The sequence below is a fragment of the Pollachius pollachius genome (genome assembly GCF_949987615.1).
Source record: "Pollachius pollachius genome assembly, chromosome: 5".
In the NCBI taxonomy this organism is placed as follows: Eukaryota; Metazoa; Chordata; class Actinopteri; order Gadiformes; family Gadidae; genus Pollachius; species Pollachius pollachius.
Window position 1 is genome coordinate 10,620,712 of NC_136938.1, and position 26,743 is coordinate 10,647,454.

The 26,743-nt window shown below is 43.3% G+C and overlaps 2 protein-coding genes across 4 annotated transcripts in view; both read left to right on the plus strand.

Moving 5' to 3' along the window:
• Positions 1 to 15,653, plus strand: part of tln2a (talin 2a) — a 120,892-nt gene extending 105,239 nt beyond the window's left edge. Inside the window, exons 49-58 of the mRNA XM_079736318.1 lie at positions 472 to 597; positions 1,509 to 1,625; positions 2,168 to 2,353; positions 2,619 to 2,726; positions 2,836 to 2,941; positions 4,434 to 4,558; positions 5,891 to 6,079; positions 6,304 to 6,486; positions 12,336 to 12,461; positions 13,179 to 15,653. Coding sequence (XP_079592444.1) covers positions 472 to 597; positions 1,509 to 1,625; positions 2,168 to 2,353; positions 2,619 to 2,726; positions 2,836 to 2,941; positions 4,434 to 4,558; positions 5,891 to 6,079; positions 6,304 to 6,486; positions 12,336 to 12,461; positions 13,179 to 13,307 — 1,395 coding nt within the window. The 3' untranslated portion in view covers positions 13,308 to 15,653. The remainder of the gene's footprint in view (positions 1 to 471; positions 598 to 1,508; positions 1,626 to 2,167; positions 2,354 to 2,618; positions 2,727 to 2,835; positions 2,942 to 4,433; positions 4,559 to 5,890; positions 6,080 to 6,303; positions 6,487 to 12,335; positions 12,462 to 13,178) is intronic.
• A 4,481-nt stretch (positions 15,654 to 20,134) lies between these two features.
• On the plus strand, positions 20,135 to 26,484 carry tpma (alpha-tropomyosin; the record flags this gene model as incomplete). Of its 3 annotated transcripts, XM_079736011.1 has the most annotated exons (9): positions 20,135 to 20,248; positions 20,768 to 20,893; positions 22,544 to 22,677; positions 23,200 to 23,317; positions 24,158 to 24,228; positions 24,703 to 24,778; positions 24,907 to 24,969; positions 25,249 to 25,318; positions 26,402 to 26,484. In XM_079736011.1, the coding sequence occupies 9 exons, from the start codon at positions 20,135 to 20,137 to the stop codon at positions 26,482 to 26,484; spliced, it is 855 nt and encodes a 284-aa protein (XP_079592137.1). The 3 variants fall into 3 exon arrangements, with proteins under 3 accessions (XP_079592137.1, XP_079592139.1, XP_079592138.1); XM_079736013.1 differs by lacking the exon at positions 22,544 to 22,677 and having other exon boundaries at positions 20,768 to 20,904; XM_079736012.1 differs by lacking the exons at positions 20,135 to 20,248; positions 20,768 to 20,893 and adding an exon at positions 21,750 to 21,881.
• Between the last annotated feature and the right edge of the window lie 259 nt (positions 26,485 to 26,743).

A 26,743-nucleotide genomic window follows, 5' to 3' on the forward strand; every position in this document is an offset into this window, starting at 1 on the left:
CCCTCCCTTCAAGCCTCCCTCCAAAGCTACTCCCCCAAAACACATGACTAACGAGCTTTAGCAAGAAGTCTGACTAGCCGGTCATGCGCAATGGGTAAGAGGGCATGGGTAAGTAGGTATCAGGCCATCCAAACATTCATTCGGACCAAATTTAATGAGATACAGGCTTTTTTACATTTGTAGTGCTGTCGAGGTATCAGGATGTATTCAACATACAGTATATAACAAAGAAATTCTTCAGAGGGCCCCTAAAATATATTTCAAGCTGGCCCCGTTGAAGCCCTTGCACACTGTAATTTACCTTCAAGGGGCCACGAAAATCACGACTACACAATTATAGTTTAGTCTTTAGAGGCGCTATGTCAATGAAGACGCCATAACACCGGCTCCATGGGTCATTTTCCTCCCTGCCCACCCCCTCCTCTTTCCATTGGTCCTCCTAACCCCTGTGTTTCCTGTGGCTCCCTCTAGGTAGTCCTTATAAACGCTGTAAAGGACGTGGCCAAGGCACTAGGGGAGCTCATCAGTGCCACCAAGTGTGCAGCTGGCAAAGCTGCAGACGACCCGTCCATGTACCAGCTGAAGGGGGCAGCCAAGGTAACCGCACGTTTGCTCACACACCCCTCCGTCTATATTTCTGTACATCTCTTTACGCCTGGTTGAGTCTAGGTGTATGGCTTAGATTATTTTAGAATCAAAAAGAAACTGGATCTAAATTGATTGATTCAGCTGTTCAGCTATTGATTTAAATGGTTCGGTAGTTAAAAATAGCTTGAGGTCTTTAGCATTTACTAATCCTGTAATACATGCAATACGCCAAGTGAAACTTTGTGTGTTGTATTGCTCTGTAAGTAGCAATGATTCATTGAATACACTTTGCATTAGTGTCTAAATGGGTTTCTCTAGGTCATTAGAGCGCCACAGTGCCTATGATAGTGACCCAGTTGACCACTCAGCCCACATCCTATGTACCCTAATAGCAGGACCCTGCGGCTCTTCCTAATTGTCTAGCCCCAGCTACAGGCTTGGTAGGAACCACTAGCAAAATGGTTCAATGGTTCCCAAAATCTTTCGGCCTTTGATCCCATTTTGACGTTCTTCCCCAACTCATGTATTTTTTCCATAAAGTTTTAATTAAAACTTGTCATTGTCTTTTTTATCACATAGTAAACAATCATTCCTACAACGGTTTCATCTTGCTTTTTTTTAACCTACAATCAAAAATATATATTAACATTATGTAGGGCAAAAGCAAAACGGGTAAGAAAATGAAACGTCCCTTACCAGCCCCCCTCCCACCCAAACCAAACTCAAAGGGAAAGCTCACCTTGAAGAACACGGCCTTCAAGGTGAGCTTCGAAATGAATCCTGCAATCGCTACAGATTGGCATTGAGTAGTTGATCAGTTCCGAACCCTTGGAAGTGCCGTGCGGTTTAAGTGGACCTCACCCACTTGCCCTCATCATCGTCGTTGCCATGTGATCGTGTCCCGGTTGTCTTGGCGACAGGTGATGGTGACCAACGTGACGTCCCTGCTGAAGACGGTGAAGGCGGTGGAGGACGAGGCCACGCGGGGCACCAGAGCCTTGGAGGCCACCATCGAGTGCATCAGGCAGGAGCTCACGGTACGCAGCGTCGTGCGGCGCCACCGGGACAGACCCCTTGAAAGACGGGCACACGGCCAAACCCGGTGGTCCGCGCAGACCGGCCGGGTTGGCATCGAGAACCGGTCGGTTCTCGTTTGTTTGGTCTTTTGTCGTCAGAGCTGGCAGAACCTGGTTCTCATCCTGGGTTTTGACAGTATGCTGGTAGTATCCACGCCTAAACAAGGAACAGAAAGCAGTAAAGGAATTATAAATTAATTCCTTTACCGATTTGTTGATGTTAAAATGGTAAATTTTTTCGCTAAAATTGAATTTGTTTGGTAATATGTATTTTTTTAATTGTTGAATAATAAAAATGTGTTTCCTATGAGGGTATAAATGAGGGTGTCCCGTCTTCATAGTTTTATGTAGATTTATTTTTTTTAGCCTGTGGTATGCCTTCCACCTATGGCTGACATTATCTACAGGACTTCAGCACCGCATGCAGAGGACTGAACATTGGACCGTTTGATGGTTAGAAACCTACTTCCGTGACCAGGATGAACGACTCTGTTTCCTCTCAGGTGTTCCAGTCTAGAGAGCCGCCCGCCAACTCAACCACGCCCGAGGAATTCATCCGCATGACCAAGGGCATCACCAATGCAACGGCCAAGGCGGTCGCCGCGGGCAACTCGGGCCAACAGGAAGACATCATCAGCACGGCCAACCTGAGCCGCAAGGCCATCACAGACATGTTGACCACGTGCAAGGTACGGGACGCTAACATTACGACACTACTGGTGCTGTTGGAATACATCATACTGCTTTTTTATCACATGTTCGCATGTGATTAATGAGTGGAAGTAGTACAATTCCAGACAAAGAGTCAAAACAACATGTGACCACACAAAAATGGGGATTTCGTTAATGCAAATGTATAATTATAGCACAAATATTTAGTTGGTCTTCAGAAAATTCATTAAGTGTGTGTGTGTGTGTACGTGTACGTGTACGTACGCACGTTGTCTACTCCAGAGAGCGGCGTTCCACTCGGAGGTGAGCGAGGAGGTCAGGAGCCGAGCCCTGATGTTCGGGACGGAGTGCACCACGGGATACATCGACCTCCTGGAGCACGTGCTGCAGGTGAGCCCCTCCACCTGCTGCCAAGCTGCAGGCTGAACTGCATACATGTAGCGTCACACATGGCGTTTTTATGTATTCAATGTGTGTGTGTGTGTGTGTGTGTGTCCAGGTGTTGCAGAAGCCCACACCCGAGCAGAAGCAGCAGCTGGCTGTGTGTTCCAAGCGGGTAGCGGGAGCTGTCACTGAACTCATCCAGACCGCAGAGGCTATGAAAGGTACTGTCACACACACACACACACACACAGACACACACATACACACACAAACAGACACAGACACACAGACACAGACACACACGCAGTCACACACACATTCTACACACACATGCTACACATACACACAAACACATTGTATAGATCATCCATTTAATTGCATATCAAGGTTATTGTTTTGTGCAGCCAGCAAATACACACCCAGCACACATACCGTCCCCAGATGATCTGTTGTTATTGTGTGGTGGAATATTGTGAAGAGCGTATTTAAACCCAGGCCAAACTGATGGAGTGTGAACTAGTGATCACGGTTAGTATGGTGTTGGTCGGTTTATACCCTTCATAGCAGAGCCCAAATGACCATCTTTAACACGACATCTGTTATCCGTGTTTTAGCAGTCAAACTGGGACTTTGCACATGTTCAAGTTGTGCCCCCCCACTGGATGCAATAGAAGGCATTGAAGCTTAATTCTCCCTGGGGCTAAATCTGGGGCTAAATGAAGCCCCAGATCTTCCTGTTTAATACAACCATAAAAGCCTAAACCATGGAAACACATATTAAACTGTAAGATGTAGAAACATTTGCAATTATGTCAATGTTTTCTATTTGTTACATTTTAATATTTTATCAATGCCTTACTGTATGCATTTATGTATATCTCCCTGCCAATTAATATTGAGTATTCAGGTTAGAAAGGCTGTTGAAGTGGTTCCTGTAAATCCAGCTTAGATATGGTTGTGAGATTTTAGCCGAAACAGTTCCCCTGTGGTAACGCCCTGTCCCTTCTTCCCCCGCCACAGACGCAGGTAAGTGGGGGAATGTTTTCTGTGCTCTCTTTCTGAGTGTTTTTTCACCAGCTGTGTAGGCTCACTCATCACTGTCTCATCACCCTGTCCTAGTGTGGACTCATCATGTTGTTTAACACAGCTGCTACTCAAGACCCAAGGCTTCAACTCTCTGACTGTCTCTGTCTCTGTCGATGTCTCTGACTCTCTCTCTGTCTGTGTCTCTGACTCTCTCTCAGATTCTCTGTCTCAGACTATTTTCTAACTCTCTGTCTGTCTGTCTGTCTGTCTGTCTGTCTGTCTGTCTGTCTGTCTGTCTGTCTGTCTGTCCGTCTGTATTTCTTTCGCTCTCTCTCTCTGTCTCTTTGTCTTTATGTATATTTTTCTCTCGCTCTCTCTATCTGTCTGGATCTGTCTTTGTGTCTTTTTTTGTCTCTCTGTGCCTCTATCTCAGTCTCTCTCTGCGCCATGCTTTGTTCTATGTGCCATTTCACTCAAAAAGGACAAAACAACGAAAAGCTGTCTCTTTATCATCCTCATGGCCGTTGTTTTCACCATGTGCATGAAAGGCTCTTAGAGTAAATCTGCCACTCATTTGCAGCTTTTGTTGCGGTTTAATCACTGTTGTCTTGAGGCATGCTTGCAGAGTGGTTGCTGTTGTTCCTGTAAGTGCTCATATCCATGGGTGTGTATGTGTGTTTGTGGCAGGCGCTGAGTGGGTGGACCCCGAGGACCCCACTGTCATCGCAGAGACCGAGCTCCTGGGCGCGGCTGCGTCCATCGAAGCCGCAGCCAAGAAGCTGGAGCAACTGAAACCCCGGGCCAAGCCTAAGGTGACTCTATTACCCACAATGCTTCATGAGCACCCTGTACAGGAAGGAGTAGCAACACCAGTTCCATTTCCTTTTAACATTGGTTTAAATGGAAGTTAAATACTGCCAGTTCAGATGTCTTTGTATCGATCGATACCCTGAGCGTTCTTTTATCTTTCATAGCGTTCAGATTGTCATCTGACTGACTTTTAGACATTTGATGCATGTTTTCATAACCAATGTTGCCTTAGTGTCTGACTAATACTTCTCTCTCTGCGGTGGACAGTGGCTTGCCCTTTATTACCTCAGCCTTAGTTCAGACTGTAACGTGTGCATCCATAGAAAGCCGTGTGCAGAGGTCAAATACAAGGACATTCTTCTGGTGGACATCTCACTAAGAATCTCAATCAAACATTTTGCTAAATGATAGCATGGTTGCATTCCGTGGTGTTGATCCTTCTCTAGTGGACCACCGTCCCTCTCCTCCATCAGGAGTTCTGCCACTTCTCCACCTCTTGAACACCGTCAGTCCGCCATCGCTCCCTTCTTCCACCACTACCTCTCTCCCTGTGACGGTCTTCACCCCCCTCGCTCCCCTCGTCTGCCTCTAAACACACACAGATGTATTTAAGCTACCTAGCACCTTCCCTCCCTGCCTCCCCGCCCCTACCGAAGGCCTTCTATGCAGGGCTCTGTGTGATATGTTTGATATATTAGGTTGTTTTTCCGCTCCAACTATATATCAAACATATTCCTACAGTGTCCCGCGCCGTCTACAGAGTTGTGATGTTGGTCCGTGTGTGTTTGTGTGTGTACGCACGCGTGCAACCATGCAAGTCTGTGATGCTGCCTACGTTGTTGGTTGTGAAACCTAAATGATTTGAAACTAATGAACGTGCATTGCCATCTGTCCTGAGATGCTACTGTTCTGATTATCTGAATTTAGCATCCATCGGCTGAAGATCAGGATCGCCTCATCAGTGACTTCATTGATTTAACATCAGAAAGTTTGACAGGTGCTTTAACACCTGTCGTTTGTTAGGACTGTAGCTTTTGATAGATGGGTGCCTAACGAATCAAACTATTGATCACCAGGAAGTGTGTTTGGTGTGTCTATCAGTCACACATCCCGAAACAAACCCGGATTTAAGGGTAAAACGATTGTTGGTCCAAATGGGTCTGGTGTGAAAGCACCCTAAATATCTATGCACCCAACTCTCAAACTTTAGTCTTGGCTTCAAATGAATAGATCTCTAAATGTAAGAAAAAGCTCCAAGCTTATATCCAAATGGAGGACCTCAAAGTGCTACTCGACGGGACTAAACTGTTTGTCGCCCACATTCCCCCACGCAGCAAGCTGACGAGTCGCTGGACTTTGAGGAGCAGATCCTGGAGGCGGCCAAGTCCATCGCTGCGGCGACCAGCGCCCTGGTGAAGTCTGCCTCGGCGGCCCAGAGAGAGCTGGTGGCCCAGGGCAAGGTGGGCTCCATCCAGGCCAACGCCGTGGACGACGGCCAGTGGTCCCAGGGACTCATTTCAGCCGTAAGTTGGGCATAAAGTTTTATCTGTTTATTCTGGATTTTTCTGATTATATTTCTACAGATAATTTTCTATTCTATTTTTATTATATTTCTCTAAAGTGTATACATTTGATGTATAGATAGCTTACGTTTGAGGTGCAGAGAAGAACCCATGAAATAAAAAGAAAACGTTTATCGAAACATAGCTCCGGTTCTTTCCCTCTCTTTGCCCCGCCCCCCCCCCAGGCGCGCCTTGTTGCCGCGGCGACCAGTAACCTGTGCGAGGCGGCCAATGCGTCGGTGCAGGGCCACGCCAGTGAGGAGAAGCTCATCTCCTCAGCCAAGCAGGTGGCCGCCTCCACCGCCCAGCTGCTGGTCGCCTGCAAGGTGAAGGCTGACCAGGACTCAGAGGCCATGAGGAGGCTGCAGGTGGGGAGGACACACACACACAGACAGAGACACAAATACACAGACAGAGACACACACACACACACACACACACACACACACACACACACACACACACACACACACACATACACACAGACACACAGAGACACAGACACACAGACACACACATCAGATTTTATTGTATCTATTAGTTGGTAACTTGGAATACTAGGGACTTCCGGTTATGGCGCGCTGCTAGGCAGACGTGTGAAAGAGAGCTCCCATGCACAATTCATAGAAAAATAATCAGGAAGCCACTAAGAATTACCAAACAGTTACTACTGATCCAAAAACACAGCAAACAGCCATAATGCCACCGAAACTGCAGCCAAAGACTTCAAAATCTACTAAATCAACCGATGATTCTTCCAGCCCGACGATGCTAACTAGTTCCAATACTAGCGACGACGACACAATTAGCCCTGGTCTAATTCTCAACGCTATCCAGACAATGAAAGAAGATTTTGTGTCGAGGTTTGATGGGCTATTGGGCGCTATTCAGGGAGTGCAAGGCGAATTAAAGTCATTGACTGGCCGACTGACCGAAGCTGAAGACCGAATTGGCGCCAATGAAGATGACCTAACATCTCTGAAAACACAGACCACCACCATGAAAGCAGCTATGGAGGAGCTTGTGCTAAAGGTGGATGACTTGGAAAACCGAGCACGCCGCTCGAATGTGCGGTTGGTGGGTCTGCCTGAGTTAACCGAAGGAGGTGACGTGCGTAACTTTTTGGAAAAGTGGATTCCTAAAGCTCTTGGTGAAATGTACTTTACTGGGCCATTGCTTATAGAAAGAGCACACCGAGTTGGTAGACTCAACAGTAAAGATGGAAGCCAACCAACCGCTACACGCCCTAGAGTGGTGGTGATGAAGTTTCTGAACTACGCCGACAAGGTTCGAGTGATGAAAGCGGCCAGAAGCAAGGGAAAGATACTTGTCGACGATAAGAATGTCATGTTTTTTCCCGACGTGTCGGCGGATCTGCTAAAACGTAGAAAAGTCTTTGATTCAGCAAAGAAAGAACTAGCCTCCCTTTCTATCCATGACCTGCGTTACGGAATAATTCACCCAGCTACACTTCTGGTGACCATCAAGGGAAGACGGCACACGTTCGACACTGCATCTGAAGCGGAGGCTTTTGTGCAGGAATTAAAGTCGCAAAGCTAGGCAACGCTGGGTGGTGAGAAAGCTAACGTGTTTAGTGCTGACACAATACAGGTAACTGAATTCTTCCTGGACTGTTTAAAGAATGCAGCCGCAATACGGGCGCGATAAGCTTTTCCTGGACTGTTTAAGACTGTTAATTTAAGTCTAATGTTTTGCTGCAAAGTGGTTATTTCTGATTGCAATACACAATAAGTTAACTTTTAATATTTTGCATGGAGCTCCAACATGATCGCTGAGCATGCTGTTCCTCGACATGTGGGTGGACCAGCTTAGTTCCATAGTCAGACTCTGTTCAGGGGTCTATTGGAAGTGTGATCTAGGGGAGGGAAGCGTGTACTTCGTTTGGGGAAGTACACCCTATTGTGTTTACGTCTACGTCTTAAGGCACATATTTTTATTTTCATTTGTATTAATTAAGTTTTCTCTGTATTGTATACTCAATTCCAACCCGCACATACAATGTAGTATTATATCATGTCATTTGAACTCCAGTTCACCTCTTGGAATGTAAGAGGTCTAAACAAACTTGTCAAGCTTAAGCAAGTAATGAGTAGGATTAAACAACTAAAAGCTAAGATAGTCTTTCTGCAGGAGACACATTTAACACCTGAAGATGTAGTAAAAGTGAGGAGGAGGTGGCCAGGTCGAGTTTTTTCTGCTTCATCTAGTTCTCGCTCACGTGGGGTAATCATTCTGATACATAACTCCCTACCCTTTCATCTCATTAATGTGGATGAAGACCGATATGGGAGATACATTATTATTCAATGTGAAATACTCTCAATTAGGTTAAATCTGGTAAACTTATATGGACCCAATGATGACAACCCGTCTTTTTTCAGAAATCTGTTTTTGTCCCTGGCTGATTTGTCTGGTAGTTTCATAATAGGTGGAGATTTTAATTGCACTCTCCAACCAGAGATTGATAGATCCACGGGGATAGATACCTCCCATGCCCAGACACGAAAGGAGTTATTACAATATATAAAAGAATTTAATTTAACTGACATATGGAGAAGAGACTATCCTAATCAGTCAACCTTCTCATGTTATTCTGCCACCTGCCAGACATTCTCCAGACTTGACTACTTTTTGGTCTCTGCTTCCTTGATGTCAACAATCACAAGAAGCTGGTACGACAGCATTGTAATTTCAGACCATGCTTCAGTTTCATTTAGACTAAACATGCCAAAGTCACTGAATTTCTCCATGGGGTGGCGCCTTCAGTCATTTTGGCTGAAGGATCCAGAATTTATGAAGTTTATTGGGGCACAAATTGATGATTACTTTGTAAATAACACAACTCAAACATCAGCTGCTATACGGTGGGAAGCATTTAAAGCCTTCCTGAGAGGACATATGATAAGTTATACAAGTTATAAACAAAAATCTTGGAGGCTGGAGATGCAACAGTTAGAAAAAAAGATAAAAGAAACTGAATCAAAACACTTCAAAAATCCTTCCCAACAGTCCTTTAGAGAACTTAATGAATTTAGAGCTAAGTATAATGTTTTATCTGTCAATAAGGCAACTAAAAGCCTGCTGAAATTGAAACAGTCCTATTATGAGCAAGGGGAAAAGGCTAGTAAACTCTTAGCTTGGCGTATTAAACAATCAGAATCTGAAAGAACAATAAATACTATTCAGCTAGATGATGGGTTGGAGACTAGTGACCTTAAAGAAATTAATAAAGCTTTTAAAGGTTTTTACGAGAACTTATACAGCACAGACTCTTCAGCCTCAGCCTTGCAAAAACAAAAATACTTTTTGGATTCATTGAACATCAAGCCTCTTGAAGAAAACTTCCTGGATTATTTAGACCTAGACTTAACCATTGAGGAATTATCTGCAGCCACTGGGAGTATGAAGGGGGGTAAGACGCCTGGCGAGGATTCGATTCCCATTGAAATCTATAAAGCTTTTCAGGAAACGCTACTGCCACCTTTACTTGAAATGTATAAAGAGTCCTTAGATAGTGGGTCCTTTCCCCCTTCTCTAAATATGGCGGTAATCACACTATTGTTAAAACCAGGTAAAGCATCTAACCTTTGTGGATAGTATAGACCAATATCACTTCTTAATAACGATCTCAAAATTCTCTGCAAAGCATTAGCCAGACGGTTAGATACACTTCTACCACAAATGGTGCACTCTGATCAAAACGGCTTTGTTCAGGGACGACAGGGTTTTCATAATATAAGACGAGTTCTTAATATTTTGTTTGAAAATTCAGGGTGTATGGACACTGCTATTTTGTCATTGGATGCCGAGAAGGCCTTTGACAAGGTGGAGTGGCACTTCCTGTTTGAGGTTCTTCAAAGATTTGGCATAAAGAAGAAATTTCTCTGTTGGATCAGACTACTTTATGCTGACCCCCAGGCTGTAGTTTTAACAAATGGGCTATCTTCAGCACCCTTTAAGTTGTACAGGGGCACAAGACAAGGCTGCCCCCTGTCTCCACTGTTATTTACCCTGGCAATTGAACCGCTGGCCATGGCAATTCGCAACCATACTAGTTTTAAAGGCATAAGGATAGGAGATACGGAACATCGCATAGCACTGTATGCTGATGATGTCATTTTGTTTTGCTCTAATTTGAAACAGACTTTACCAGCTTTATTGGACCAAATTAACTTTTTTGGCACCTTTGCGGGATACAAAATTAATTACTCGAAATCTGTAATATTATTCTTGAATGAAAGGGAACGACTACACCCCCCAATTCCTACTCCTTTTACGGTTTCACTAAATGGCTTCACATACCTGGGTGTTAAGATTGCCCCTACCACTGACAAAATTGTTCCTAATAACTACAATACCTTAACAGATAAGGTCACCCAACTTATAAATAGATGGACAAATCTACCCATTTCTATGATTGGGCGTATAAATGTATTGAAAATGTCAATTTTACCGAAGTTTCTTTATCTCTTTCAATCTATTCCACTTGCTCCTCCACCCTCACTCTTTAATTTTCTTAAAAAGCTTTTCTCTAACTTTATATGGAACAACAAGCGTCCCAGGCTCAGGCTTTCCCTGTTGTATTTACCATATGATAGAGGTGGTTTACAACTACCAAATCTTGAGTGGTATTACTGGGCAGCTCAAATCAGAGCAGCAATGTTTTATTTTGAGAGAAACCACCCTCCAGCTTGGGTTTCAATAGAAGCACATTTAACAAACATACCTTTAAACCTGTACATCTTCTCTGCTAAAAAACATAAACTAATCAAACATACTAAAAATCCTTTTCTCAAAAATACATTAATGGTTTGGCACAAATCTCTTGCATACCTAGGAGAAACAGCTAAACTATCTCGGTTCTCTCCAATTTTTGGTAATGATGACTTCCAACCTGGTAGAGCAGACCCAGGGTTTAAAATATGGGCAGCCCAGGGTATAGCTAAGGTTGCTGACCTTTACAATGAAAACTTGGTTCTCATGTCATTCGAAGAGCTTAAATCAAAATATGGGATTCCTGCAAAACATTTTTTTAAATATTTACAATTTAGAAGCTTCATCCTTTCCAGACAGAGCAATGATTTGAAGCTTCCCCCCCTATCCACTCTAGAAGATTACACTTTGAAGTTTTTACATTCTAGGGGACAAGTTTCATTACTCTATGAGCTTTTTGTAAGCAAGTCTAAAGAATCATCACAGCGCTCACTTCAAGCATGGCGGAGGGACTTGCAGGATAATGTAACTGAGGAGGAATGGTCAAAGGCATGTTTTCTAGCTCAGACCCAATCCGTAAATACAAACTCCAAACTGTTACAATATAAATGGATAAGTAGACTGTACATAACACCAGCTAAATTGCACCACTTTAACCCTAACATACCTGATACCTGCTTCAAATGTAAAGACCAAAAAGGTACCTTATTTCATTGTATGTGGGAATGTCAAAAGACACTTTCTTTTTGGAGTAAGGTGGTGGACCTTGCTAGCCAAATCAGTGGCAGGAAAGTGCCTCTTAGTCCTAAATTGTGCCTATTGAATATCTATCCAGAAGACTTCACTACCTCTAAAAAAATTAGGTCTCTTCTGAATATTTGTTTTCTGGAAGCCAAACGATGTATTGCTCTCTCATGGAAATCAGATACACCCTGTGCCACATCACAATGGTTGAAGGGAATGACTTCTTACTTAGCTTTGGAAAAGATAAGTTACACAACAAAAAATAGACTTGACAAGTTTTGGGAAGTATGGAACATTTTCTACAACTTCCTTGAAAATAACAACATGGATGTTGATGGTTGGTTGGATGATAAGACGGATTGAGTATTTTTTTTGTTTTGTTTTGTTTTCATTTGTTCTCCCCTGTAAACAATGTAAGTTAGCAGATGTAATTTCAATGACTGTAACACACTGTCTACTGTGACAAGAACATCTATTATATGTGCTATATGTGAGAACAAATTGCATTATATGTGCCTTGTTGTGTTGTCTTGTATTGTTTGTCTGTAAAATGAACAAAATTCTGAATAAATATATGTTTAAAAAAAAAAAAAAAAACTTGGAATACTAGGAACATTTTAAAGTAATCTCCTCATTTCCTTGTGTGCATCGACTTCAGAGAACCAAATTTAAACCACTTCATATCCATGTTATAACGTCATGCCCAAGCCCTCTCCTGTGTTTCTTACCCCCTCTCCAGGCTGCAGGCAATGCAGTGAAGCGAGCGTCTGACAACCTGGTGCGGGCCGCCCAGAAGGCTGCCTTCGACAAGGCCGACGACGACAACGTGGTGGTCAAGACCAAGTTTGTGGGCGGAATCGCACAGGTGAGCCGGTCCCGGCTTTATCTCGCGTGAAGTAGGCGCTTCAGCTTCACCGGCCCGTCAGAAGTTTTCATTGACAAAAAATGGATTTATTAGGTTTACAATTGCAATAAAATTGATTGATGTAGGCCATTATGCAATATAAAATATACTTGCCAAGTGTGCTTGCCTATTCTTGATGATGCTTTAATCTTAAAATCCGAGGTTGTGTTTTAAACAAGCAACGGGTTACAGGGTGGACATGTGTTCTTTCATGTGTGGAAAATCATTCAAATGTTTTTATCTGTGTAATGTAATTACATATTTTTAAAGTGTATTTCATGTGTTTAACATCAAACTGGTTTTATGTAATAATAATCTAGCACAGATTAGCTAGTCAGTCGAGAGAGAGAGAGAGAGAGAGAGAGAGAGAGATCCCATTTAAAATAAAAATGAAATGGGATGTATTTATTTTGCAAATCAAAAAAACATTCAAATCCTTTTATGACCAAAGTCTTGGCCATTTGAATTTGTTTTTATAAAAAAAAAAAGAATATATATATCAAGGGCCCCCCCATTGGCCAGGGCCCTGGACATGTGCCCACTTTGCACATGCGGTAATCCGTCATTGGGTTCAATGCTCAACATTCCAATTCAAGGAGCGCTGGCCTCATGTGGAGGAGAGGAGGTGTGAGGAGGAGGTGTTGTGTAACCACAGTGGTCGTCTGCTGTGTTTTCTAGATCATCGCCGCCCAGGAGGAGATGTTAAGGAAGGAGCGGGAGCTGGAGGAAGCCAGGAAGAAGCTAGCGCAGATCCGCCAGCAGCAGTACAAGTTCCTGCCCACGGAGCTGCGGGAGGACAGCAACTGATGAACCACTGACTCCCCCCGTCCCCCCACACCCAGTCCCTATGGAGGGCACCTAGACCGTTGCTCAAGGCGGGGGGGCAGCTAATGGGGCCGTTATGGACACCAACACGGAAACAGTGGCCTCTCTTCAAAGCGTGATTTAGCAGACGGCTCCCGCCCAGTTTGTTCTACAATACAATGTCCTCAGCCCCTCCCCCCACACAGTGTTCTACGGTCAGGAGAAGTATATAAGAGGCTTTTTACTGTTTCTTTTCTGTTTTGACGTCAATCTAAATAGGGTCGATTTTTTTTTTTGCCTTGTGTTCATCGTAAATAACTGCTCTATTCCCTTATTGGTATGCAGCAGGAGCAAGTGGATGTTCTGAAAAGAATGTAAGATGCTTTGGGCAAATGGTACTAACAATGTGTTCTCAGGTTTGCCCCAAAGCTTCTCTTTGTTTCTCGTTTATTTTCGTTACCCTCCGACCTCCCCTCCCCTCCGCAGTGCTTGTTTTCAAGTAACCTTAACAAATACAGTGTTCCAAAGTGGCCTCGGATTACAGTAAAGTTAGGTTTGATTGTCAGCTAGTAGTATCCGACATATTGGATAACGGGTGAAAATAGTTTGGATTAATACTGTGGAATGGACATTAAGCGATAGTATAAGGGCATAACATGTCTATGTAATGGACCATTTTGAAAGAAGGAAGGTCTTTAGGAGAAAGGAAATGAATACAAACAGGTGTTTAGAGGCTGAGCTATATGATATTAGAGGAATCGGTTGTGATATTTTTAACCCTTCCAACTATACACCATTTGAAGCAATATGGATACATTTCTAACATGGAATTTGAATATTCTCATCTGGGTCCTCTAGGGTTAATGTCTATTTCTCATCACCACAGTTTTCTCATTGAGCCATATCATGATACAGTAGATATACAGCAGGTGTATGCAATAACACAGTATTGGCTGCAGAGGGCAGTATGGGTTTGTGATACATTATAAAGTGATTATTTTCTTAAAACGTGACAGAGAACATATATTCAATGATTAAAAATAAATACCTTTTCTTTTTTTGGATGATTTGAAAAAGAACGTCCAAAATAGACAAGCTAAATATGCTATAGAAGAAGGTATTCGACGAGACTATCATATTACTTTGCATCCTAATTGACTTTGCCTATCAATGTTTAATACCCATTCCAATGCAGCAATACCAAAATCAATCACTTTTGAGAAAATGATCCCTAAAAAGATATATATATTTTTCCCTTTAATGTTTTCCAAAGACACGTTGTTTTAGTCATATAAAGGAAGACGTTTCAAGAAAAGTGAAGAGCTGGTATTTCTCTGTCCCCTTGATTCTAACGGTGCTCTAGGCAGCCTTGGTGGGTGCGAAACTCGCTACTGCAATATCGGAACCCTTTGTTTACAGAGTGTTATTGTGCGTTTGATTCTCGTGTCTTACTGATAGAAGCTGTGTGTGTTGTGCTATTAGGTCCTGCCCTCTTTGTGTGAGACAATGCATGCATGGCTTTGTAGTAACAACGCCTTTCCACCTGTTTTCCACCCAAGAACTCATGAAGCCGATCTGTAAAAAACGTAAGGAGAAAGTATAGTGTCGTCTGCAAAACGGAACGGTTATCGTTGTCCTTCTTAAGCAGAGTGAAGTTCAGTGGTGTCTGTGCTGGTGTGTCGTGTGTCCATCAGAACAAGTCTGTAGTGTGTTTATGATTAGTGCCTTAGTCTTTAGCCGACACAGTGTCTGGTCTGCTTGATTGACCGCTTCACCTCTTTGGTTCATGCAACTTAATGATCACATGGTAGGATTTGACGTCCCATCGCCAAGTCTCTTCTCATCTCTACCCATGCATACACAGGGCCTTTTCGGGAATTTGGATTTTTCCGTAAATTGAACGAGAATGTGTCTGTGTGAAATGTACTATCACGATATAGATATATATAATGTGTGTGCATATTATAGAAACAAGGAAAACATTTTTGTACTGCTTTCCAAGGGCATGTGACAATGGTTGTGAGGAAGGACAAAACGGGGGCCAGCTACAAGTTCCGGCTCCGTCCACAGTGTTGTTGTACATTACAAGAAGAAGAAAAAAATGATCCCTAACCTTTTGTGAACAGAATGTCGTTTTTTCTTGAACTCTATGCCACAATGGAAGTTAAATGTAACACAGATCTGAAAATGTATGGCTGTCACAATCTCGTGTGGCATTTTTAACTGACAAGAGAAATTGAAGTGCTTTTCCGTAAAAATCATTTCGGAACATGAAGGTATACAGTACAGTGAAGAACCAATGTGAAATGTATTTAAGTGGCCTCGAGAAAAGCTATTTTTTGTATTCAATGATAATAAAGGGTTTGAACATTATTCAAGGTATTAGTGTATTTTGGTGTGTTTTTTACATTGATGTAAGGCTGCTAAAGTCTAGATGGAAACCTTAAAGAAAGCCTAATTTAAGAGCATATTTCCTGGGAATGTAATGGACAGGGTATCCATGCTTAAACACGCTTTAGCCCAGGTAGCCAGGTTAAATAAACCGTAATAATATTTTACAACAGATGAGGGTTTACAGGTTTTACTTTGAGAGACTTAACGACACGAAATTAATACAATTATGATTTGGAGTGAGACGGTGACCGCTTCAGCTGTGGGGCAAGGACCGGCAGCAGGATGGATCAGTGAGCCTGCATGGCTGACTCCTGGAGACAGGCCGGCTGCCTGTCCTGGCCTAGGCCTCCTGGTAGAGGTGGAGCTCGGGTGGGGAGGGGTTTTAAACCATGTGGATCAATGTGATTGGCTGAGCTTCTACCTAACACTTGGAACACCCTGAAATTGGACATGGTCAGCTAATGTCAGTAATCCATGTAGATATCCCTGGGGACTCCTGGTGAGAAGACATTTAGGTGTCTCCTCGCCTGCTGGGGTGACAGGACAAGATGGTATTTCTGAGTACGCACTAGTCCAATCCTTGGCTCTAAATCGAGCTCCGGCTATATGATGGGAGCTATGCTAAATTTGTCACGGCCAAAGGTCTGAGGAGGCGTCAGTTTGAAGTGGTGCAGCTGCTCTCGGTCTGTGTTAAAAACCAACATCCACTTTCTTCAAATTCATTTGTAGAGCAGCCACCCACTTTAAGACCCTCTCTAATGGGCCTACTCTCAATGAATGATTCAATTATTGAGGCGAAGGCGCCACATGAAAAGAGTCCAGATGTAAGTAGGAAAGAAAATCAAATATTGTATCATGTCATGTATTGTGTTGGTGTAAGCTTTATTTTAAAGTCCTAAAATGACAAACGTCACTGGTGTGTGTAATAAAATCTTAAAGACTAAAACTCTGCAGGCAGAGTGGAGGGGAGAGGAGGGTCCCCCAGGACCCTAAACAGGACACCACCGACCAATCACAAGGTCACATACTTACACTTCCACACCAGTGCTGCTTACATGCAAGGATGTCATCTTACCATCCTTGTAAACCCGGCCTCCCCTTAGAGCTAGAAGGGAAACAGGGTTATACCCCTTCCCTTCGGCCGTCCCAACACCACCTGATGCATCAACCATAGCTGTATTATAAGTTTAAGAGAATGTATTAATATAAATAATATCAACTGCTGTATAATAGTGTGGTCATAAGAGCACTCACTTTGATCACTCACAAAGACTCTGTATCCTATACAATACTTTGACACAATACTCATTTCATATTCATACGATATCCTCTTTGTAGTACTTAAATGTCACATACTCTAGGTACCTCAGGTGTTCTGGGCCTTGTGCCTGGGCTGACGTGTGTGCGTTTATGGGCTATATGCACTGTGAACAATTAACTATGTATGCTTTCGATGCTTTTCTCCAAACGGACTTGGCTGATTTGTGATATGTTATTCAGACATTCTTATGATATAAGAGGTGGTAAAGGGTCTTGCCAGGCATACTGGTGGACTGCGGACTCAACCCAGAACACACCCTAACCACAAACCTCCTAAACTCCCCAGTCCGACACAGACCAGCACCGTCATGTCCCCACCAGGCCAGACCCATCAGACCCAGTAAACCATTAAGAGTTGGACAATACAAGGTGACAATGTTTGTCTCTTTGTCTGCGCGGGGGCCAGGGATGGTGGGGATTCTCAGTCTGAGCCCGGTGTGACGTGTGTGTACGAGCGGAATGCAGCTCTGTCCTCGGCCCCTCCTCCAGAGCCCCGGGAGGAGTCGGGCAAACGCCATGGTGACAGCTGTTATGGCATGGTCAGTGGCTAGCCGTACCCTTAGCCACAGGTGTTTTTAAATATAGAAGCAGTGATGACCCCATGACATAATGCACGGGATAAAGGGTTAACGGAAAAATGGCAAATGAGTTATGGGGGAATATACCCCCCATTACGAATCTTTGAAACAAGCTAATAGTTTGGGGGGGGGGGGGGGGGGGTACATTGTTATAAGCAAAGCGATAGTCTATCTACAAGCAGGCCTACTGTTTTGGTTGTGGCTCTGACTGGCTCACACTGATGGTGTCAGTAACTCTAACTCTAGCTCTGACACGTTACGTCCATGACCATGAGTTATGGCTCACACTGTGGTACTAATGAAGAGTGTTTGTCTTCTGCGTTAAATTATGGTTCTGGTAAGGAGGTCCTAACTTGCATAACACACACTTTGCATGAGGAGGGATGTGGGTAGGACTGGGCAAGAGTGGGCCTCCTCTCCATTAAATCACTGGCTATTTTATACTGCTATAGTGTGAAATAAACACACGCACACACACACACACGCACACACACACACACACACACACACACACACACACACACACTACAGGCTGTATACTTCCTTAATATGTATTAACCCATGTTTGAATGAACATGTGTTAAATGTACATTTACATTATTTTTCCTTTAATCCCTTAAATACATTTTTATTATTTTAAATACCTCTTTGCCTTCACCCTAACATTGACAGGGTTAGGGTGAAAAGGTGCTTATGGCCTGAAAACCTTAGTGAAATTCCTTGGCAAAAGAAGCAGATTCAGATTGATTGAGGACTCCATGTCTTCTCTCGACTCTGGCATCCCTCTTGCACAATGTGTTCCATCGCTGGAGGCCATCATTAACCTGCGTGACAGGACCTTTCAAGTGCCCCGGTCTTAAAGGTATAGGACACAGGTCAAGCGAGGGGTGAGTCTTGACTGCGAGGGCTTAGAGGTCAAGTAGAGCTGTGCATGCTTTAAAAACACAGGAATAATACAATGACAGGTATAAATAGATCTTAAAGAAACCAAAAGTGGGACAGGATCGCAATGTCACTTTTTACTGTATCGATTTTTTATCACGTAGTGTAATGTTTGAATTGTATATTGTTAGTAATAAATAAATAAATACTTATATAACTGAATTTTATTTGAATGATCGATGGATCGTTTGAAATTAAAGGGCAGCAAAATGCAAAAAGCACAAACACAAACACACACAAACATACACACCAACACCCACAGTAGCACACACGCCGCGTTCCCCCTGATATAAAAGCAGAGTGAGTGTTGCGCCAGAGATCTGTCTCATTGGGTGACGATTCTCAGCCCCTACTTCTCCCCGGCCCAATCCCAACCCCACGATCACATGACCTTGCTGCTCGCCCAATCACTCAGAGCCTTCATCGATGACTCTTGGTCATCAAGAGGTCTCTTGAGAAGTTGTTCATGTGTCTCTTACGACAACTATGAGTGCATGTTCCCAATGGCACAGTCTTCATATCCGTCCCTGTGCAGACTACATTAGAGACAACACCCCAGGAACAGATATGATATGATCAGCTAGACAACACAGACACACAAACACACATTCGCAGTAACACACACACACACACACACACACACACACACACACACACACACACACGTACACACACACACGTACACAAACATACACTCACGGTAACACACACACACACACACACACACACACACACACACACACACACACACAGACACAAACACACACACACACACACACACACACACACACACACACACACACACACACACAAACAGTTAACCCTGCCAATGTGATCCTTCAAAGGACAGACAGACAGAGAATACATGGCCCTCTTACCCATCCCATGTAAGTTGCCATATTTCACAACAGCGTATTCAATTAGAATCCCAAAGACTGATGGTATTCTGGACGATGGTCTTGTATTTAACACAACCTTAACAAGTAGTCATCAGACATAATGACACAGGGGAGCTCTGACTGTACTGTACCCAGTATAAAACCCTTTGACACTATAACGCTATGACGTTTTAAGTCCATCATCTGAATAGGTATTGTCGTGGAGTCCCTTTTTCCTACTCTGTCCTTCCTTAAGACCTCCGTCTACCACCTTGATGCTTGACCCTTCACTTCCGTTTTCCATACGTCGGGTCAAGGAGTTTTAAAAAATAGGAACAGCCTTCTTTGTTTGGGCTGTGGAAGACAGGGGCTGGCGTCTTGACGCCCAGCGGCCCCTTGTATAGTCACAGAGGCCGTCAACTGTCGTCGGGAAGGACGAATCACAGCGGAGTTCATAAAAAAAGACAGGCCCCGCGGAAGAGAACAGGTGGCCAAGCTTCCAAAAATTAATGAGGTGTCGTGAGGGGATCTAGTGACTCCTCGACCAAAGCTCATAGTTGAAACACCACCACCAACTCAACACTCCAGATTGGTGTCTCGTGTGGTAAAGACGCCAGAAGCCCTCTCGTCCGTCCATTCACATTAATTTTGTTTCGGTTTAATTTGTTTTGTTTTTTAGTTTTTTGCGTTTTACCCGCAATCCCACCACTAAACAGCCATGGACGCCATCAAGAAGAAGATGCAGATGCTGAAGCTCGACAAGGAGAATGGCATGGACAGAGCTGAGCAGGCCGAGGGGGACAAGAAAGCAGCCGAGGACAGGAGCAAACAGGTCGGAAAACGACGCGCTGCATCTGCGTGTCTTTTTGCGCGCAACTGGGAACCTCTTTGCGCGCAACTGGGATCCTCTTTGCGCGCAACTGATAAATATTCTGGATAAGAAAATCTCTCATGAATTAAAATAGTGACTGACAAGATCATTAATATTACAATGTTCACTCGGAATGGAAACATACATACCATGTATTCAAAGAAAGTTTGTTTCGTAATTTTGAAGTTGATTTTCTCAGTCTATTTAAATCTTGAGCTTTGCATGATTATATGTAGGAGGCTATACAAACGTTTCTGTTTGTCTTTTTTTTTAAATTATTATTTAGGCCTACTCGATAGAGTCCAACTGTTAAGAAACAAAACGATGATAGCAGAAGTCGAACGACGTCGGTCCAATATCTTTGTTTGCGGTTCTCTACGTGTGGTGTACTGGTTACATTGAAAGCCCTGGTTAAATATCAGATTGTCTCTGTTGTCCGTCTTTCTGTCTATCCTTCTGTCTGGACCGTGTGTCCACCAGCTGGAGGATGACCTGCTGGCCCTGCAGAAGAAGCTGAAGTCCACCGAGGATGAGCTGGACAAGTACTCTGAGGCCCTCAAGGACGCCCAGGAGAAACTGGAGCTGGCCGAGACGAAAGCCGCAGACGTACGTATGAGGCAACCTCGGACACGGCCTCTCACCCTGACCTCCACCCTGGTGTCTATATATTCAAACCCACTGGCCTCTCAGTGGAGCACAATACAAATGTAGTTTAATGAATGCGTAACCGACACCGTGAGCCCCTTTTAGCGAACACACAGTAGGCCTATTCTGACACCAGTGTGCTAAAACGGGGTGCATTTTAACTGGCAATTCTTTGGATGACAGTTAAGATTAAAACAAATATTGTTAATTTCATTGTTTTGAACTTCCTCATGATAAACATAAAACAAACATGGATTACAATGTTGTATGTATACAACACATACATTATATTCATATTTTAAATTTCCCCTCTGTGGAATATCTTTCATTGTAGATAGCCAAAACGTACCAGTAGGGGATGAGCATTGAGCGGCCAATGTAAACCATCTTTAGAAACGTAATGAAAATATTTCCTTCGGAAACGTTACTCTATATATGTTTGAAAATAACATCCACATTGTATAGGCCTTGTTATTCACATGTTATAGGCCTTTATTTAATCAATATTGAATATCGCTTTTACAAGTCCCCACTTAAATGGACAAATAAAATATCACATCATTATTCAAATAGGATAGTTAAAATCTACTTTCGTTTTTAATAGGCTACATTCATATTGAAATAAAATGCGGACCATTGCGTAGTCTATTACAACGGTGACTTCCGGTGCGTGACGCGCTTCTCATCAGAGGTTGATTAAGCGCACAGCGCAGGCATCAAACGCTCCACATCTTGAGGACAGGACAGCGTGTGTCTGCGAGCAGCGATTCGGACCCCGAAACATACACGTTCACACCGGTATAGCCAGGAAGCTAACATGTCTGGCGGGACGTCTCTGGAAGCTGTCAAGAAGAAAATCAAAACGCTGCAGGAGCATGCCGACGCAGCGGACGACCGGGCATCGGACCTGCAGAGAGAGCTCAGTGTGGAGAGGAGAGCGAGGGAATCAGTAAGCCGCTGTTAACGATTTAAGTCAATTAGTCTGTAGTATAGGCGACGGGGAGAATGAGCACACAAATCTTCTCAAGACTCTTATTTTTTAGACCCAGACGGCGGGGGATTATGACAATTACAGAAATACCACAAATGTGATGACTGGTACTGCAAGTGAATCGATGGGGTGACAGAGTGGATTCGATGGGCGAGTCACGCCCAGGATAAACACGGTTTTGTTTAAAGCGAACCACCGCAGTAGTTTAACCGATTCACCGATTAGGTATCCACAAATACGCCAATTCGTCTGTTATTCGATTACATGGCCAGTTTCCAACACCATATGTTAGCAATCATGTTGATTTCATAGATTCAACTAATGTTGTCTAAAGACGTTTCAGCCAATTCGAGGTCATATTGAGGTGACGTGATGTTGGCAAACTCGCTCAATATGTGCAGTTCGTTCGGGGTGAAAGCATCCAACTACGGTAAAAGAGGCACGTGCTATCTGTGCTACTTAAACAGTGTGAAACAATGGGAGTGGTTAACAACCCTACTCCGGATTACAACACATTCGACAAGGTTGCCTGTAATCAGGCGTGCATTGGACATTTTGGGGTCGTTATAATCGACATTATAATGACGATATGCTGATTCCTCGGTCTCCTCTGGCTGCAGGCTGAGAGTGATGTGGCCTCCCTGAACAGACGTATCCAGCTGGTTGAGGAGGAGTTGGACCGCGCCCAGGAGCGTCTGGCCACCGCCCTCACCAAACTGGAGGAGGCAGAGAAGGCTGCTGATGAGAGTGAGAGGTGGGTGTCATGGGAGATGGAGACACTACCTCCCCCCTGGTACCATCACAATAACTTTGAATTGGGTTGGTCACCCATTCACACCACCCCTCAGAGACCTGTACATGACATGTCATTCAAAGAGGGCATAATCCTTGCTCGGTACACAAGATTCAAAGATTATAACATGGATAAAACCTTTGATTTCAGTTCGTAAATGTTGAACAAGTGTAACAAACAGAGCCTTCCTCAGAGACCTGTACATGACAGTCATTCAAATAGGGCATAATCCCTGCTCAGTACACAACATTCAAAGATTAAAACATTTGATATCAGTTCGTAAATGTTGAATAAGTGTAACAAACAGAGCCTTAAATAATCGAGTTTCACCTAGTGGCAATTTTTTAACAGTAGAAGTTCAAGGTGCCTTGAAGTTCGACAGACTCATGGGTCCAGTATCTGAACACATGGGCGAGGTTAGCTTATGAATTTGTGTGACCGTCTCATGTGTGTTCTCTTCTCTCCCGTACTCCTCCACTCCAGAGGCATGAAGGTGATTGAGAACAGGGCTATGAAGGACGAGGAGAAGATGGAGCTGCAGGAGATCCAGCTGAAGGAAGCCAAACACATCGCTGAGGAGGCCGACCGCAAGTATGAGGAGGCAAGTTTCGGTTCTCCTGCTCCTCCTGCCTGCGAGGCTGAGGAACCAACATGAGAGGGGGTTAAGAGATGCAACTCAACAGGGTTAAATTTGATTAATGCCTAGTTAATGGCGATTGCTGGCCGATACTCCTCCTCTGGCCTTGATAAAAAGTCGTAGGTTTTGAGTTAAATTGGCTCTACAAATGAGACTTTTTAAATGGCAGTGGTAGCAGAACCCTCTCTGACTGGACTGTTTCCTCATTTAGTAGATGGCATTAAATGTACCTACTTAGTGGTTAGTACCTAGATTCTGTCTCTACAAGAGACTCGCTTGTTCAAAGATCACCTAGACTCAGCATAGCCTCCCCGCTGAGCCTACCCCCTCTTATGCACTTATCGTATGTTGTACGTCTTGGCACTTGATGTATGCTCTTATCGTATGTTGTACGTCTTGGCACTTAAAGATAGTACTTAGCATTTGTAGCCTCTTATCCTAGTTAACTTTGTTGTATACGGGGAATGGGTTAACCTAACAATTGGTTCTATTAACATCCTTACTGTACCTACAGCGATATATTGTTTCTCTTTCTTCTGAGAAATGTACTTATTGTAAATTGCTTTGGATTAAAGCGTCTGCTAAATGCCCTAAATGTAAATGTAAATTTCTACACTCCAATAGTCAAATTTGAATCGAGGGATTGAGAATGTTTTGCCATTGGGTCTGAGGTCCATAGTGTAGTAGATAACCAGTTAGTGTAGTATATAACCAGTTAGTGTAGTATATAACCAGGTACTGTAGTGAGAGGGGTTTGTGCTCTGTTGGTGTTGGGTCTGACTTATGGTTGTGTTGTGAGTCCAGGTGGCCCGTAAACTGGTGATCATTGAGAGTGATCTGGAACGTACAGAGGAACGTGCTGAGATGTCTGAAGGGTAAGAACTCTTTGTCTCTTCTTTATCCATCAACCATTACTCCAGAGCCCTCACTGAGAATGGATTAAAAGTTTAAACATGGTTTGCATAAACTGATCCAATAATGTTAAATTTAGTTTATTGAAATGTGTCCATATATAAAGTTAAGGCAAATTGATCCCACAATAAAAAAAATACTATAGAAGTAAATCTAAGTGGAGCTGTTTAGCTATCAATAATGTTTTCAGCTTTGGCATTGGTTTGCGGGAATTCATTGGTTATTGGAGAATCGTTGAAGTAGTTTCCCTTTTTAAAAGATCTGAAAGAACATGCTGTCTGTGAAATATGGTTTGCTAGTTTGCTGCAAGGTCAGACCTTTCACAATTTGACACCTTAATCTCTCCTTACTCTGTTCATCTCTGTTCTTTGTTCCCTCCAACCCACCACCTCCACGTCTCCTCCTCCCATGCCTTTTCCACTCACCTAAACCCGCAGAAAGTGCTCTGAGCTGGAGGAGGAGCTGAAGACTGTTACCAACAACTTGAAGTCCCTGGAGGCTCAGGCAGAGAAGGTAGGCGTCTGACCGAATACGAGGAACCAAGCTTCTTTGGTTTGTCATGAGCTCATGAACTTTCTTTACTCCTAAACGGGCGGCACACTGGTCTTGTCTCATATGGTCTTCCTGGTTTCTGCTTACAGTACTCACAGAAGGAGGACAAGTATGAGGAGGAGATCAAGGTCCTGACAGACAAGCTGAAGGAGGTGAGTTTCAAGCTGGGGGTTTAAAAATGGGAGTCCTTCCCATTTTTTTGTGATAAGGCTTTTGGATGGTTTCAACGTTATTAATCTACACATACTACATCAGGGGGCTAATGGCTGGATGTTTATAGCCTTTTTAATTTATTGTTTCTTGGGTCAAATGTGTTTGCAAGCCTTTGAAATACATTGTTATGATATGCATTGGTCTTCCCACTACCATGAATGGAGAGGAGTCGTGCCATAAGATGCTAATGCTAACCCTGGTTTATCCACTCCACTCAGGCTGAGACCAGAGCTGAGTTTGCTGAGAGATCCGTGGCCAAGCTTGAGAAGACCATCGACGACCTTGAGGGTAGGAATTCATCATGCTTTCATAAAATGACACATATAGCTACTGTTTTTATTTTCAGAGGACGTCTTGAGTTTAAAACTGAAGTACAACTTCAGAAAGGATACCTTCATGAGTATGATGCCATATTACTGCCAAAAATAAAGGTTATATTTTTGCTTTCGTGTTCGCAAGGTGTTTTACTGTTCGCTCTAACATGCTTTGGAGAATAACAAAGCAGTGTTAGATCTCAGACTTTGAGATTTTTAACTGACGAAATATAAGCATTGCCTCACTGTAGCTGGTATAACATAGTTATTTAGCGTAATTACACGGGTTTCATCTAATAATCAGTGCTGTTGAGAGATGGATGGATAGATATAGTAAAAAACGAAATGGAAAGGATTCCACAGCATCTAAAAAGGACATCATTGTCTATGTGATTGGTCCACACTTCATGCCAAAAAGAAGAATGCTCGCATGAAGAGGAAAAATATCAGAGCAAGCAGGAAAACCCTTTAAGAGCGCGAGAGCATTTTATTCTTTGGGTTGCACACTTCTATGTCACTACATATTAGGATGTTGTTCATAGCTTTATTACGGTGCCTTTTATTTTCTGCCGTGTTCATGTAGTCCCCAAATGATTGAATTCAGCACAGTCAGTAGGACAGGCAATGAACCACGAAAGTTCTACATGGTAAATTAATTAAGTCTACAAGGACAACTCTCATTTAAAGGTTAAGCTTGTATGGCACAGTAGCTGTAGAAAGCTTAGCAAAATCCTCCTAGCCTTGTTAGCCTAGCAGAATAGGCAGTCTTATCCTAGCACTGTTAGCCTCCCCAAGGACCTTCTAGGAGTCATAGAAAATGTGAGGCATTTCTTTGTGACTTCCCTGGTATTTGAAACTGCGTGAGCAGCTGTTGGTTCTGCCTTGGCTATTCGTCTCGCTGTCAGATTATTTTATTTTTACATTCTTTCTGTTCTATTCTTTGACCATTGTGTTCTTTTTTTTCCTTTTTTCAATTCCTTGGCATTCGTCCTCTACTACCTTCATCCTAATTTTGTTTTGGCCTTGGCTCATGTCATGCGAACCCACATGATCATAGATGAGTTGTACGCCCAGAAACTGAAGTACAAGGCCATCAGCGAGGAGTTGGACCACGCCCTCAACGATATGACCTCCATGTAATTGACCACCTGCCTGTGCCTGCCTCTTTGCTCCCAGTAGCTCCCTCTAGTGGCTGACCTGACTGCAGCCGTTCTTTTACCCTACAATTAACAGCTTTTATTTTTAGATTATCACACCCTCTAATAATATTTTATTAATAACCGTCGGTCAGAACATCCATTTTAAGCAATCATATCAATCAATTTACTATTTTTAGCCCTGCATCTCAACCTTTTTAATTTATTTACGATTTTATATATCATCATTATTTTGGTGATGT